The following is a 14,787-nucleotide window of genomic DNA, read 5'->3' on the forward strand; positions in this document are numbered from 1 at the left end:
TGGGGAGAAGTTTATAACCAGCTTTTCAGCTGTCCATAACATCCTCCTTATGGAATTGTTGGCTTCTCCTGCTCACCCTCTGGCTGACTGTACATCTCCTGGGCTGAACTGCATGCCTGACCCTTGGCGGGTCAGGAGTTTGGGATGGTTCCCCCCAGGTCTTTTCACACCCTTCTATTGACTTCCACTGAACCACGCGGTACCTGGCTCTTCCTCATTTGACAGAGGTTGAATTTCTCTCTGTCTGCTCTCCTGGCTAGGATCATAATGTGCTCCCCTGCCGCCACATTTGCTTCACTCTGGTTGTTGTTTTGTTTTTAAATTTTCTTGTGTTTGGGTACCACAGTGTAGAGAACAGAGGGTGTCTGCAGTGTCAGCTCTTGATTTCTACCTTTTTAGACCTGGCTCTTGGTTGCTGCTTGTAACACCGGCTAGATGGCCAGGATGCTTATAATGAATTCTGTTTCCACTTTGTGGTTCCCTGTGGAATCCTGGGATAGTTAGATGCATACTTCCACATCCAGCTTTATGTGGGTTCTGTAGATCCAAGAGCTCATCTTATACTTACATGGCAGACCCTGTATCCATTGAGCATTTCCATAGATCTCCATAGTCTCGATTCTGAGCTTGATCCAGCTCTTTAACACCGTTGCTCTTCCTTTTCCTTTGTTTTTAAACTAATGTGTCTGTGTTTGAGCCTGCACCGGTTTATGTGTACTGCATGCATACTGAGCCAGCAGAGGCCGGAGAGGGTATGGGATCCTGTCTTAGTTACTTTGCCATTGCTATGATAAAATGTGGGGGTAAGGCAGCATGTATATGAACGATTTCATTAACTTGGCTTCAGAGGGTTAGAGTCCATGATGGCTGAACAAAGAGAATTGCAGCAACAGCTGAGGGCTTACCTCGGGTGGGGGGGGGGGGAGGGACTGATAGAGCGAGGGAGGGCAGGTGGGCATGAGCCAGAACACTGAGAACCTAGAGTGTTTTGAATCCTCAGAGCCCACCTCCACCCCCAATGACTCAGCCTCTCGAGGCCACACCTCCTAATCCTTCACAAATCCACCAACTGGGGACCAAATAGAGGTCTATTCAAATTCAAACCACCACAGACCCCTTGGGCTGGGATTATAAGCAGTTGTCTGCCTTCATGTGAGTGCTAGGAACCGAACCTGGGTCCTCTGCGAGAGCAGTGAACCACCGAGCTGTCTCTTCAGCTCCTTTTTCTTTTCTTGCTCTAGCTTACTCAAGACTATTCTAGGGTTGAAAGATGTTTATTGTGATAGGTCTCTAGAAGTGCACACAGTTACCATAGTGGGTACATGCAGGTACATTCTTAAGAATACTTTGAAGGTCTTCTTTTGAACTACATCCTAGTCCTTTTTTGGGGGGAGCAGGGAGGGGTGGTCTTAAGAAGTGGTTTCACTAAGTCGATGGGGCTTTTCTTACCATATAATACAGTTTTGGAAATAATCTTAAAAATGAGAAAATGTATTTTTATGTTGATATTAAAATGAGATAGAATAGTGTAAATTCATACTAAAAGGAAAAGAATATGATAAACAGAACCTTAGAGCTAATGACTGACTGCTTGAGAACCTTCCTTTGTAAGCTGGTAGATACCCAACTTGCCATTGAGCCAACTAAGTCTAAGTTCTCACTCTGCTCCAGTGTTCCTGTGACCTTACACAACCTCTAGTAAGACAGCAATCCAAACTATGATTTTGGTTTGATTTGGTTTTGGTTTTGGCCTTGGTCTTGTGTTTCCCTGCAGACTTATAGGAGGTATTTTATATTCCCATCCTCTTTTGGCTAAAGCCCTTGTCATTTGGAGTGTCTTCAACCAAGCAGGGTGGATCAGGGAGGGACGGAGGGATCTGGACAAAGCAGTCCTGTTTCTCCAAGTTCCCCATTGTTGGTTGCACTGGATACTCCAAGCACTTCAGCCATCTCACTTCCCTGCTCTCTGTGCCATTTCATGGCACACAGGTATCATTGTCCTGTACCCCCACCCAGACTACCCTGACTGCTCAGGTCCTAAGTACCTGGTTTACAAATCCAGAGACCTCTCTCTCAACTGAGTCACACCTACTTTTCCAGGTGCTTTCTTTCTCATTGTATGCAATTCTAGAACTTCACATTTCCTTTAGAAAGTAAAATATGGAAAACGCCTTTTGATCCTCTTGCTCTTGTAAAGTTGAAAACCTTTGTCCTTGAAACTCTAGTCTTTCATTTGACATAAGGCATCTAAGCCATTAGAGTACTTGGTCACGTACAGGAAATATGGTGTCTACTTACTGATGTCTTCCCAGGTTTAACACAGCATCCACCTTCGTGTTTATACCTAGCAGTTGCATTACTGGGTGAGCCCTTGTAGGAATACTGTAAGTGTAGGCTTCATGTTCACCCCTGCACATCTTGTCTTACTATTTTCCCCTTAGCAATACTGTGGCTGGCCAGCTGAGTGTGTTGCTGCCCCCACTTTCCATTCCCACCCTCTAATGCTGTGGGTTGGAAGGGAAAAGATTTCTCTGCCAGTTGATTTTACTGTTGCTTTCTTCCAGAAGAAGCTGTGAACAAGGTGAAAATTCAGGCCATGTCAGAGGTACAAAAGGCTGTAGCTGAGGCAGAGCAAAAAGCCTTTGAAGTGATTGCAACTGAGAGAGCTCGAATGGAGCAAACCATAGCGGATGTCAAAAGGCAGGCGGCAGAAGATGCTTTCCTGGTCATCAATGAGCAAGAAGAGTCCACAGAGGTCAGAGGGTCACTGGGCTATAGGCTGGGCTATAGGCTGGGCTGGGTGGCTGAAGGGGCAGCAAGCCTACTGCTTGCCACTGAGGTGCTGGGTAGAAAGGCTTACCTCACACATGCAGGCGGATACCTGGCTATATATGTATACTCCTTTCTTGTCCTCACAGTAATCTCATTATATAGATGTTGGTTCTAAATTTACAAACTTAGACCTCCCAATACTTTACCCAGGACCCAGGATGTTTCAATACAATAAAAACAAAAATGAAAAATTGGAACCAGACATGTTACACACGTGTAAAATTATAGCATTTGGGAGACTGAGACAATTTAGAGTTCATATGAGCCTGATACACATAGGAGAGGACAGGTAAGTTATAAAGAAGGAAAAAAAATGATGTAAAGGCAGAAACAATGTGACCCTACCAATCTACCTCTCCCCCGACCCCCACACACTACTAGGGCCTTGGGTACATTTGGCAAGTGTGTTGCCTCTTTCCTAACTGCATCCCAGGCTTCTTTTGTTTTGAGTCAGGGTCTCACTGAGTTGATAAAGCTGCCTCCAGAGGAGCTGCACCTGCAGGGCCTGCATTGAGCCCTAGCACTAGTGCATTTGAAGTCAACACAAATTTTCCATTTTTTTTTTTCTTGTTGTTGTTGTTGTGGGGGAGGTGGTTGTTATTTGTGATAGGGTCTCTTGATCTGGAACTTGCTATGTAAATTAGGCTGGCCAAGTGTAGAACACAGGGAGTAAGACTGTAGGAGTTGTATTTTTAAGCAGCAAACTAAGTAGCCTGCATGGATTCTGCATGCATGCCAGCATGGATTCTGGCAAATTTGCATTTCAAAAGGAAGAACATACAGCCTAAGCTTTTGTTGAGTTTGCATTGGACCAAAAATGCTGATTCTCTCTCACATTTCATCATGTGGGTGACTGGCAGTTTCTCCATCTCACGATAAGCTCGTGTCTGCACACTGACTTTACATCGCTAGAGTCAGTTTTCTGTACAGAAGACTCATCTGCCTTGTCCTGTTAGCCTGGCATCCTTTAGGAAGATAAACTGAGTTTACAGTGCTGTTTGTTCAATTGATAAGGACTTTACTGTGCAACCTACAGCAACTTCTATACCTGCAACAAAACCCTAGATCAGGCTTGCTTGCCTGAGATGGAGGGACAAAGAGTATCATGTCACCTTGCCTCTCCCACAAGGCATTTTTCTAGCAAACACAATAAACTAGCAATTGACAATGAAGAGGAAAGTCTTCCTCCTGTAGTCCAAGCTGCCCAACGATCCAGTTGGGACCTGAGGCCATTGACGAGCCACAGGTAATTCTGATCCATGTCACACCTGAGAGCCTCTACTTAAAGGAAATTCTAGAATTACAGTTCTGACCTTAGAAGGTTCATAACCTTTGTACACTAACCACAGAACACTACTGACCTAGCTCAAGTTTTGGGGAATGCTAATTTGAAGCGTGACTGAACAATAAACATTTGCGTTTTTTATTTGGAGCAAAGGGTTGTTCTTGAGATAGTTTTGTAGGCTGGTCTTGAATTTACTGTGTAGCCCAGGCCGACCTTGAGCTCCCAGCTCGCCTGCCTCCGTCTCCAAGTGCAGGGATTGTAGGCACATACCACCAAGCCCAGCTTAAGCCCTTGTTTTGAAGATGTCCCAAGTTAAATTTAACTTCCATTTTAGCCTCCCAATTAGCTGGAACCACAGGGTAGTGCCACTTCTTCACCCAACTGCTCTTGACACTACCTGCGTTATACCTGCATATGAGGCCTGTCACTGGGGGCTCTTACTCCACTCTGCATTTCATCCCCATGAAGACGTGGCTAAATAATGGCAGCCAGGATGGAAATGTTGTGCTGTGACCTAGTTCTCAGATACCCTTGCAGACACCTGGAGGGAGAGGCAGCCTGTGTGGGGCAGCCCCTGGCTTCTTCCTCACAGGTGCCATTGTTTTGCTGAGTTGTTGCTCTTCAGTGGCCCAGTCTCTGGAATCCATTTTGCCAGAAGATGTGTAAATGGAGTATAATTCTCTGTATTCTCTAATTGTGTCCACTGATGCTGGCAGTATTGACAAGGTTTACTGTCCCTGTTGTTACATTTCTCAAGAAGCGTGGGTTAGGAGATGTACTTTGAAGTAAATGCATATGTGGAGTATCTGAACCTCAGGAACTCGTTCTTAAGCTTTGAATAGCCAGCACTTTGATGGCATTCTAGCCTTAGCACATCTATGCCTCAGTTTCCCCATCTTACAGTGCTGGGAAGGAGCCAATTGGCATGTTTTATTCACTGATCAAATATCCTGAGTTCACAGGGAAGGCTGTCTTTCTTCCCTAGCTAGTCCTGTGACCAGGCTGTGAGATGGGCCTCTGCCATTGTGTCCTTATGGATGAGAAGGCTAGTTGTTTATTGTTGATAGTTTTACCATACTAGAACATCAAGGGAGAGAAAAGCTTTTACCAGTGGGTCCTTGGAGTCTTCGAGTATAGATCACGTATCACGAGTATTAGTACTGAGGCTGCACAGGGCTAGCATTCTTTTTATGTTGTCTTTTCTCCCAGCCATTGGGGGCTGGGAGGGGGGTAAGTTGTATTTTTAATGACTGTGCTGCTTTCATGGCTGCTCCTTGAGCCTGCAGGAAACCTGTCTTGGGTCTTACATTCTGTGATAGAATTACTATTCGTAGGTGCCATTTCTGCTAAGCCTCAGGATCGTTTACCCCACTCTTAATAAATGTAACAAGTAGTAAGAAAATGCCCAGAGTCTACTTTAGGGACTCCAGGGTTGAGTGGCCCTTGAGAGCAGACTGTAGTTTCTTGTCCGCCCGTCTGCTTTATGACATAACAGTGAGGGAAATAAGCACAGAGGACAAAGGAGGCAGCAGCATAGCCGCCTCCCTCTTTCTTCATCCATCCTGGTTCCTGGAAGGTAACTTTTTGGAGAAAAGTCTGTTTTCCTATATTCCTTTAAAAGTCTTAGTTAAAAGATCAAATATTGTCAATAAAAACGCTGAAGACTGTTCCTCCATTGGGAGCTCTAGAAAATGTTTGTTCAAGCTCATGTGTGGACGCATGGTCTTGAGAAGGTAGTTGTAAGACCTGAGCCCAGGTGACGCATGCCTGTGACCCTGGCATTTGGGAGGGAGAAGCAAGAGGATCAAGAGTTAAAGGTCATCAGCAGAGACACCCACAGGTCTGTAGCTCCACAGCCCTTGCTGTACCATGCAGATGACAAGTGACAGTGGCAAACCTGCCCCTCAAGAAGTCAGCAGCCACTAACCGATGCCTGTGTCTTGCAGAACTGCTGGAACTGTGGCCGAAAAGCCAGTGAGACGTGCAGTGGCTGCAATATTGCTCGCTACTGTGGCTCCTTCTGCCAGCATAAGGACTGGGAGCGGCACCACCGCCTCTGTGGCCAGAGTCTACATGGCCACAGTCCCCACAGCCAGAGCCGGTCACTGCTCCCTGGAGGGCGGGGCTCAGCCAGGTCTGCTGACTGCAGTGTGCCCAGCCCAGCCCTGGACAAGACCTCAGCTACCACCTCACGGTCCTCAACACCTGCCTCTGTGACAGCCATTGATGCCAACGGGCTCTGAGCTACAGACTCCACCTCCCCTGGTGACCCCTCCACATGGCAGAATGCTTGCAGCAGTGAGCTGGCAATGCGAACAAGTAGCTCTGTTGGGTCATCAGCAGGAAATGAAGTGGCAGGAAGCATCAGAGGTTCCACAGCTTCCCCGGGGTTTGCCACACGTCCTTGGAAGAACTAATGGATCATTCTGTGCACACAGGAAGGAGCTTGAGCTGCCTCCTCCATGGCTTTCCTGAGGTTTCTCTTCCAGCTAAAGCTGGCATAACCAGCCCCTTCTCAGTGTATACACCAGCTCCCTCCGGCTCCCTGCATCAGCAGATTGTCAGTAGTGTCCCAGCAGGCACCAGTGTCCCACAGTGTCCATAGTAGAGGCCTGAAGACTGGTAGCAGGCTTAGGAGGAGGCCCTTCCTTCCCCTGCCTTCAAACAGTTCTTTGAGCCCCATATCCACCCTCAGGTGACACGGATTGGCCTAAAAGAGACTTGGGTAGCACAAAAGCAGTAAGTACTCAGAACTCCTTCCTGAGCCACTCAGAGCTGTTAAGAGGCTCAAAAATGGAAGAAAGAAGTCACTATTTCAGTAAAATCTCTAGTAATGATTAAAAAAATTAAATTAGTCTTCCCAAGCATCATGGGTCATTTTGGACAAGATTTTCCAACCTGGCCATCTTCGTTAGTTTGGAACCCACTCACCCCCTACCCCCCACCCTCCACTCCCAACTCCAGTGTTTCTTTGCTTGTGCTAATAATCTCCACCGCATGGGTTGGTCTGAGAGAGGATAGACCATTGTGTTAGTCTTTTCTCTGAGCATGCTGGCCACACTAAAATGTTCAGTGGATCACCTTGGAAATGCAAAACCCTCTGCCACTGCTTGACTGTTTAAAACAGTCACCTTGTTCTGTGTCCTTTTCTCTCTCGGACTGTGCATGTCTGGATCCTTGGTGACTCGCACATAGGTTCTGTTTGGCACATGTTTAAGCAGTGCTCCTGACCCTGATGGCATTATTCACACCTGGTTTTGACATCACCTCACGGGTTCGTTATCAGGTAAACGTTCTTGGCATCCTTTTTCTGTGTTTGATAGTGTCCCTCACAGCTCAGAGTTTGTGAAGAATGAGAACTGTTTGAAGAGCTTGACCTGCTATTCTTCCCATCTTCAGGAACTTTTCCAATTACCTGATTCTCCAAATAGAAATTGGAGACAAGATCCATTAGTCTTTACTGGACCCCATTGATCAGGCCGAGTACTGCTCACATCTTTTCCCTCGCCATTGTTAGTTGCCAACACCTTACCTTGGCCACTCAGTCTACTCCAGCATCCTTTTAAAGCTCTGTCAGACAATTGGGATGAGTCATTTTTTTGCTTTTGCAAGCTGTGGCCACTATTTGTACAATGACCAAGTCTGAATACTAGCCCTTGCCCTATAAAAGTATGGATGTATTGTCCTTGCACATAGTTAAGGCTGATTTAAAGATACCAAGCCCCTATCTTAATAGAACAAGGGTTTTCAGACTTAGAAACTTAGGCCTTTAAAATCATGTTATTTTAGCATAGAGTACCCAAGACCCACTGCTTGCCAGACAGCCTAGTGCAGCCTGGCCTCACTGGTCCCATCCCATCAGTCTAGTACCCCAGCCACTGGGGACAACTTTTGTTTTACTAGGTAGGGTTAGTACCAGACACAAAACTTGTCCATACTCAGACACAAAACTGTCAAGATCACAGACTTCTGTGAATCTAAGAATGTCTCCTGGTGTACCACAGGTCATTAGTAGATTGGATGAACACATTTTAAGTGTTAAAATCTTTTTGCCACAGGACTAGCCCAGATAGTTGGAATCAAGAGCTAGGACCAATGTGCTAGTACTTACCAGGTTGGAGATTGGTTTATATAGCAAAGGTTTGGGATACAAAATCCAGCTTAGCTATGTGGTTAGCCTGATAGATTCCAAATTTCTATAGTGCTGTTGGGGACTACCTGGCTTCTGTGTCCTGCCTGGTTTGTCTACAGACCTGGGCAGTACTTTATTTACATTACATGGTTCAGGTCCCAGGCTTGCCACTTTCGCAGTCAGCATCACTCTCAAGTGGCATCTGCTTAGGACTTGGCTTTCCAATGTAAGTTGTTCTTTTGGCAGTTCTCTAACTCCTCCCTAGGCAGGAGCAGGAGCAGCATCTGAGGAGCTGGAGTTAGAAGTGAATCCTGGCTCCCCACTGTATTTCTAGTCCGCTTATATGACCCTCTGCCACACAGCTGGGAGTGAACACAAAGTTTCAGGCTGCTCAGGAGGCTGGCCTCTGCAGTAACTACTTGGGGAACAAAAGTGGTCAGGGCTTGGCCATCCAATACCAAGTGAGGGATAAAATTACAGAAACTAGATAACAAAAGTAGCCAAACTGGGAGTCATGCACTGTTTCTCACTCCAGCGAATGAAGACTTGACAAAGCTAGGTTGGCGTGTGACTTATTTGATAGCATGGCTAGCATGGATTTGATTCCCAGTGTGACATAACCCAGCCATGGTGGTGCATACCTATGATCCTAAAACGTGGGAGGTCGAAGCAGAAGGACCAGAAGTTTAAGATTATCCATAGCTGCTTAGCAAGTTGAGACCAGCCTGAGTTACTTTAGACCTATCCCACAAAAAGACTCACTGAAGGGGTCCCTGCAGCTCCTTCAGATTGACTCATGCAGGGAGGTAGGTGGTGGTGAGGGCACAGGCTGAATGGCTGTTCCTGAGGTACAAAGTTATGTGTTGCTTGGATCTGCATGGAACAAGCTGTCTGCCCCCCGAGTCTATCCAGGCATTGGCTGTCAGTCTTCTGTAATGTGGACTCCTTTATCCATTTGACCCCCAGGAAGTGCTTCTTCACATCTTGATGTCAACTTTACCATCTTTAGCTTCCAGAGCGGAAGTGTACGAATTCTTGTCACCTCATAGTGAAGACATTTTTTCTGAGTGGTTCTGGATCTCAGCAGGTGTGTGAGGCCTCCACACAACTGCAAGTGTGTGTTAGTGGTTCTCCTGGAGCATAAGGAATGAGCAGATGGCCTTCGTTCTGGAAACTGCAGACAGGATTGTGGGTTGGATAAACCTTTACAAATAGGACACATCCTGGAGGCTTACTTCAGAACTGGACTGGAACCAAGGTCTCCAGGCTCCTGGCTCAGGAGACTAAGCCAGTGTACTTTGATGAGTGTTAGCTGTTTGCAGAGAACTGGGTGGTGGCATGTTTGAACCAAATGTGAGAAAAGCCAGAAGGAACTGAGCTGGCCATTGTGAGCCAGATGGCCAGCTGTGGAAGATCCTTGATCCAGCAGCTGCTTAGCAGAGCCTGGCCACTCAAATATATTCCTTTAAAGCCAAAATGCTGACTGCCTGCTTCTGCCTCATGTTGACACCCATTTCCAAAGATGATGGAGCAAGTGTGAGCCAGGAGGAAGCCGAGATGGTGGGTGATAATTTCACCATCTTCCCTTCCACAGCCCAAGAGGCGGTACTTCCGCTTAGACCCCGTCTTGTCAGACCTCCTGCTGCCCAGTGTAAACTGTCAGTGCTTATGCCAAAAAGGGCATGTGCAGCTGCAGTCAGGGACAGCCTAGTCCCTGGCTTGGAGTTGCCTGGAAGAAGCTGTAACAATCCAGCGAATGGTTAAAGGGCTGTTTGATATAAGGCCTTCATTCCACTCCTGTGGCTTTCCAAGTTCCTGATGAGGCTACAACGGCTCCATCCCTACAGAAAACCAATAATGTAAATAAAAGCCAATCCTGCAAGCATGGTTTGCAGAGGCGGCAGATGAATGTGAAGCCACCGGCAGGATGCATTTGAGTCTGGTTTTTCTGTGCTTTGTCATTTGACTCAATAGGAACTTTTGTTACTTAACTCTGTGCATAACTTATTTAATGTACTGTATAAATGAACCAAAACTGTTAAATATGTATTTAGTTTGTTCTACTTAAAGTAGTTAATAAAAATGCTATATTCCTTTTCTGACTCAAGCTGGACTAGGCCTGGGGAAGGTAGTATAGTGGTGGAGTGCAAATGCCAAGGCCTGCTGCAGGCTTCCACATGTGGGCACTCGCTCTTCCCTTCCCATCCCAAGTCTTTAGTGAAGCGGCAACTGGTCTCTAAGCATCCTTGCTATGGCCAAAAGATCATGGGATGGGGGTAGGGATAGGAAGGAGGCAGACTGCTAAGAAGATAGGTTTTAACAGAAGTTCTGGAGTGCTTGCAGTTGGACCCCTCCATGATGCTAGTTGCCCCTAACTTCTCTGTCCAGGTGACAGCAATAACAGAGATAGCCTTGGTTCCTTGCACTCTGCTCCATTGAGTGATTTTTTAGTAATAACATTCAGCCACAGAATGGACATTGAGTAGTTTTTCCAAGTAACTTATTTCCTTACAAAATTTCAATATTAACATACTTGGGCTTGTGAGATTTTTATATCCTTTCTGAAGTGGCATTAAATTTTAATTTCACTGATCTTAAGGTTGTGTAATTTGAGGCAGTACTTTCCAAGCTTCATTTAGCTTCATTTTCTAGTATCAAGTGCCCTCTGGAGGACAAAACGGGGCCTGCTGCTTCTGCTTCTGAGAGCTAAGTCCTATCCGGCATGATCCTCTGGCTGCTTTTGTTTTCTGTATTTCAGCCTTTTCTGAGACCACCTCCATCCCGAGTTCAGATGGTTTCTGGGTACATGTTGTAGGAAGTTCCAGAACGCCTCAGGATTCAGCTTTTTTCTGTTTGACTCTACCTTGTTTTGACCTCCCGTAGACCCCAAGGCTTGGCCTTGACATTTTGTAGGACTAAGTAGAATCTTTTCCCCATCCCTGCTTTAGCTAAGAGCTGCCACCCAAGGATGCCCACTTTCAGTGCCCTCCTCACTTCACAGCACCAGAACAAAACATGTAACTACATATATGTCTCCTGTAATGTGGGGGAGTAGCAGTGCCCACCCCTAGGATGTGAGGGTGAAATGTGATAAAAGCCAAGTGGTATATGTGGGATTAGCTTTAGTCAATAACCAAGCTGCAATCCTAAGAACCACAGAAGTTAGATATACAGTAAGGGAAAGGGTTGGGGACAGATATCATTGGGAAGGGAAATAGGATACATAGTTATGAATGGATTGGGTAAGGGGCTGGAACAGAAGCATCAAGTGGAGTCGGGAGAGGAGCTAAATTAAGAGCCATTTGAAGAGTTGTATAGAAACAATACAGTAGGAGCTTAAATATATACATATATGAAAGTTATCTAAAGGAAATCAAATAATGGGGGAGACAGCCCCAGCTGGCTCTCTCCACCAAATGAAACTCCCAGTATTGGTGTTACATCTAATTAAGCTGTTGGCCAAAGGGGTCCCATGGGAATTCCCAAACAATTCCGGCTGTTGCCAAGACTACAGTTTCTTCTCCACAAACTGATGGGAAGGACCCATTGCTGAAGACCACATTGACATAACTCCATTGAACAGGGAGAAGTTGAGCTGTTGCCTAGATAAACCTTCACCCCTACTCTCAGTAGCAGGCTACTCTCTGAGCTCAAGGCCAGCCTGGTTTACAGAGTTTCAGGACAGGCAATGCTACACAGAGAAACCCTATCTCAAAAAATATTATAAAAAGACTAATGACACTCGGCTATACTCCTAGATCGGTGCCTTGCTCAGCCATCATCAAAACCGCTTCTTCCTGCAGCAGATAGGAACAGAGACCCACAGCCAGACACCGTGCAGAGTGAAACACTCTGGAATACGCAGCCCTAAACAGGAAGTCTCCCTCAAACCCCTCCCCTCGGCCCAGGGAACCCCGTGGGAAAAGGGGCTGAAAGGGCCCAAAGGCCCGAGGGTATGGAGGACACAGGCCCTCTAGATCAACATGCTCAAAGCTCACACAAACTCAGACAGGCAGCAAGCGCAGGTCTGCACCGGGTCCTCTGCCGGTTATTGTAGCTCCCAGTTGAGAGGTTTCGTGGGACTCCTAAGTGCGTGAATGAGCGGATCTCTGATTCTCGGGCCTTCTCTTGGGCTCTTTCCCTTCTGTTGGTTTGCTTTGTCCAGCTCTTTATGTGTTATTATTGTCCCTTACAGGCCTTTGCTTTTCTAACAAGAGGCAGAAAAGGAGTGGATCTGGATGGGATGGGGTGGGGGTTGGGGTTGGAAGTTGGAAAGGAACTGGGAGTAGAGGAAGGGGAAATAATCAGGATAAGTAATCAGAGTATCTCACGTGAGAGGGGAAAGTCTACTTTTAATTAAAGAGAGGGAAATTCTGGGAATGGAGTGTGGTAGCCTCTAATCCCAGCACTTGGAAGTGATAACAGAAAGATTTGAGAGTTCAAGATTATAGTGAGTTTGAGGCCAACCTGAGCTACATGAGATCCTGCCTCAAACCAGGGACTGGAGAGATGCTCTTCCAGAGGACCTGGGTTCGGTTCCTAGCATCCATATGGTGGTTCACAACTGTCTATAACCATAATTCCAGAGAATCCAGTGCCCTCTTCTGGACTCCACAGGTGCCAGTCCTGGTACACAGATAAACACAGAATAACCAAAAAAGGGACAAAAACCTTTCTCACATGTTTCAGGTATAGAAAGAGCTCACTGGTTGAGAGCACTGCTTTTGCAGAGGACCTCAGTTTGGTTTCCAGCACTGAGCTCACAATACAACTCCAGCTACCACCTCTGGCTTCCAGGGGTACCAGCAAGCACCCATGCGCATGCACACACATTTTTTAAAGAATCAAATGTTGGGGACTAGAGAGCTGGCTGAATGGTTAAGAACACTTGCTCTTCCAAGGGATCTGATGACCTCATCCAGTACCTGACACATGGCATACACACTCATTACACATTAATAAAAAATTCTTTATGCCACTTTAAGCCAGCTATGGCAGTCATGAGGCATAGCAGGATTGAGGTCAGCCTACTCTGCACAGCAGGTCCCAGGAAACTGCTATCCGCATGGCTGTTCTTGTATTTTCTTCCAGCCAATCTGATTCCTTGAAGGTTCATTAATCCTCAGCCCTCTGCCTGGAACATGCAGGACTTGCTCTGGAATATCTATTTAAGAATGACTCTTCTGGCACTTGGAAGGCAAAGGCCAGGGCTTCATAGTTAGGCCCTGTTAAGAATGACTTCTTGCAGAGCAGTGGTGGCAGCTGCCTTTAATCCTATCACTCAGGCAGAGGTGGGTGGATCTCTAAATTTGAGGCCAGCTGGTCTATAGAGTGTTCCATGACAGCTAGGGCTACACAGAGAAGACCTGTCTTGAAAAACAAAAAATGACTTGGTGACCCTACTTTACAGTCCTCTTCTTTTATCTTAGCGGCTACATCCACAGGAGCTGGTGTGCAAGGAGCTAAGGCTGTCACCAATGGGCACTGTCTAGGTTGCTGCACTTGACCTCACCCCAAGCCATGCTGCAGTCACAGGTGTAGGCAGTTGAGGCTCCAGGACTCACTCAGACTGTCATGGCCTGCTGGCTAACACTGTATTATCCCTAGTGTCTACTACAGAGCATGTTCCCAGTAGCTGTTGGGAGGACTGCCAGAGCCAGTCATAGCAGGCTCTGAGGGCAAGAGTGGTAGGAGATGATGATTTCAAGTTCGAGCCTTTGCCCTGCTGCTGAAAGGCTGAGGCAGTGTTTCTTTAAAGTAGACATCAGTGAAAGACCGAGGAAGGGCAACTGAGAGTAGGGGTGGCCCATCAGCCTACGTGTGATTTAGGGAAAGCAGACTGAATGGATTGGGAGTGGGAAAGACCTCAAATATCAGACAAAAAAATGATTTCAGGGGAGGAGAAATAGAAGCCGTTGAAGGTCTTGACTAGGGATGTGGCGACCATAGGATGAACATTGTGAGGGCCCCCTTCTGGGACATGTGCAGCCTGACGAAGCTGCTGCTGTTGCCACAGTCGTGAGCTGTGAGTTATGGTGCAGACGCTAGATAGAGATGAGGTGGGCTGTGAGGGGACACATCACATCAAAGACACAATGTGCCCCCAGTACCTCCCCACAGGTGAGAATGGCTGCGACTCCAGACCCCTGTACTTCTGGGGCCTGTGTTACTCCCGGGCAGCACTGCAGCTGCCTGGTGCCTGGCCTCCAATTACTCCTTCATTCTGTTCCTTTGCACTGATCTGAAGCTCTCCTGCCCCAACTCCTTTCCTTCCTCTAAAGATCCTGCTTACGCATGGAAATCTCAAACCACGTCACTCTCTCCTAGAGGACTTCCAGCAGTATGGACCTGTTTCCAACTAGCAGTTCTGGGCTGTCACAAGGGAGCAAGACTACAGGTGCCTTGAGTTAGCAAGTAAGGAGGCTGAGGCAGGGGAATAAAAAGTTCAAGACATGCATTGGAAACTTACAGACATCCTGTCACATAACTGAAAGTTAAAACAGAAGTCAAACATGGCGGTATATAGTGAGGCAGGATT

At 46.7% G+C, this 14,787-nt stretch overlaps 1 protein-coding gene across 14 annotated transcripts in view; it reads left to right on the forward strand.

Annotated features, from left to right (window-relative positions):
• The window catches only part of Cbfa2t2 (CBFA2/RUNX1 partner transcriptional co-repressor 2), a 105,724-nt gene extending 95,380 nt beyond the window's left edge, over nt 1-10,344 (forward strand). For 3 of the 14 annotated variants that reach the window (XR_015682778.1, XR_015682776.1, XR_015682780.1), the window contains 3 exons: nt 2,565-2,755; nt 6,064-7,403; nt 9,216-10,344. Coding sequence is in view for 9 of the 14 variants with exons in the window: in XM_087651076.1 (XP_087507202.1) it covers nt 2,565-2,755; nt 6,064-6,360 (488 nt within the window). In the remaining 5 variants the exon portion in view is untranslated. 14 annotated transcript variants of the gene reach the window in all.
• Nucleotides 10,345-14,787: the final 4,443 nt, after the last annotated feature.

This window comes from Rattus norvegicus, chromosome 3, assembly GCF_021556685.1.
Source record: "Rattus norvegicus strain SHRSP/BbbUtx chromosome 3, alternate assembly SHRSP_T2T, whole genome shotgun sequence".
Classification (NCBI taxonomy): Eukaryota; Metazoa; Chordata; class Mammalia; order Rodentia; family Muridae; genus Rattus; species Rattus norvegicus.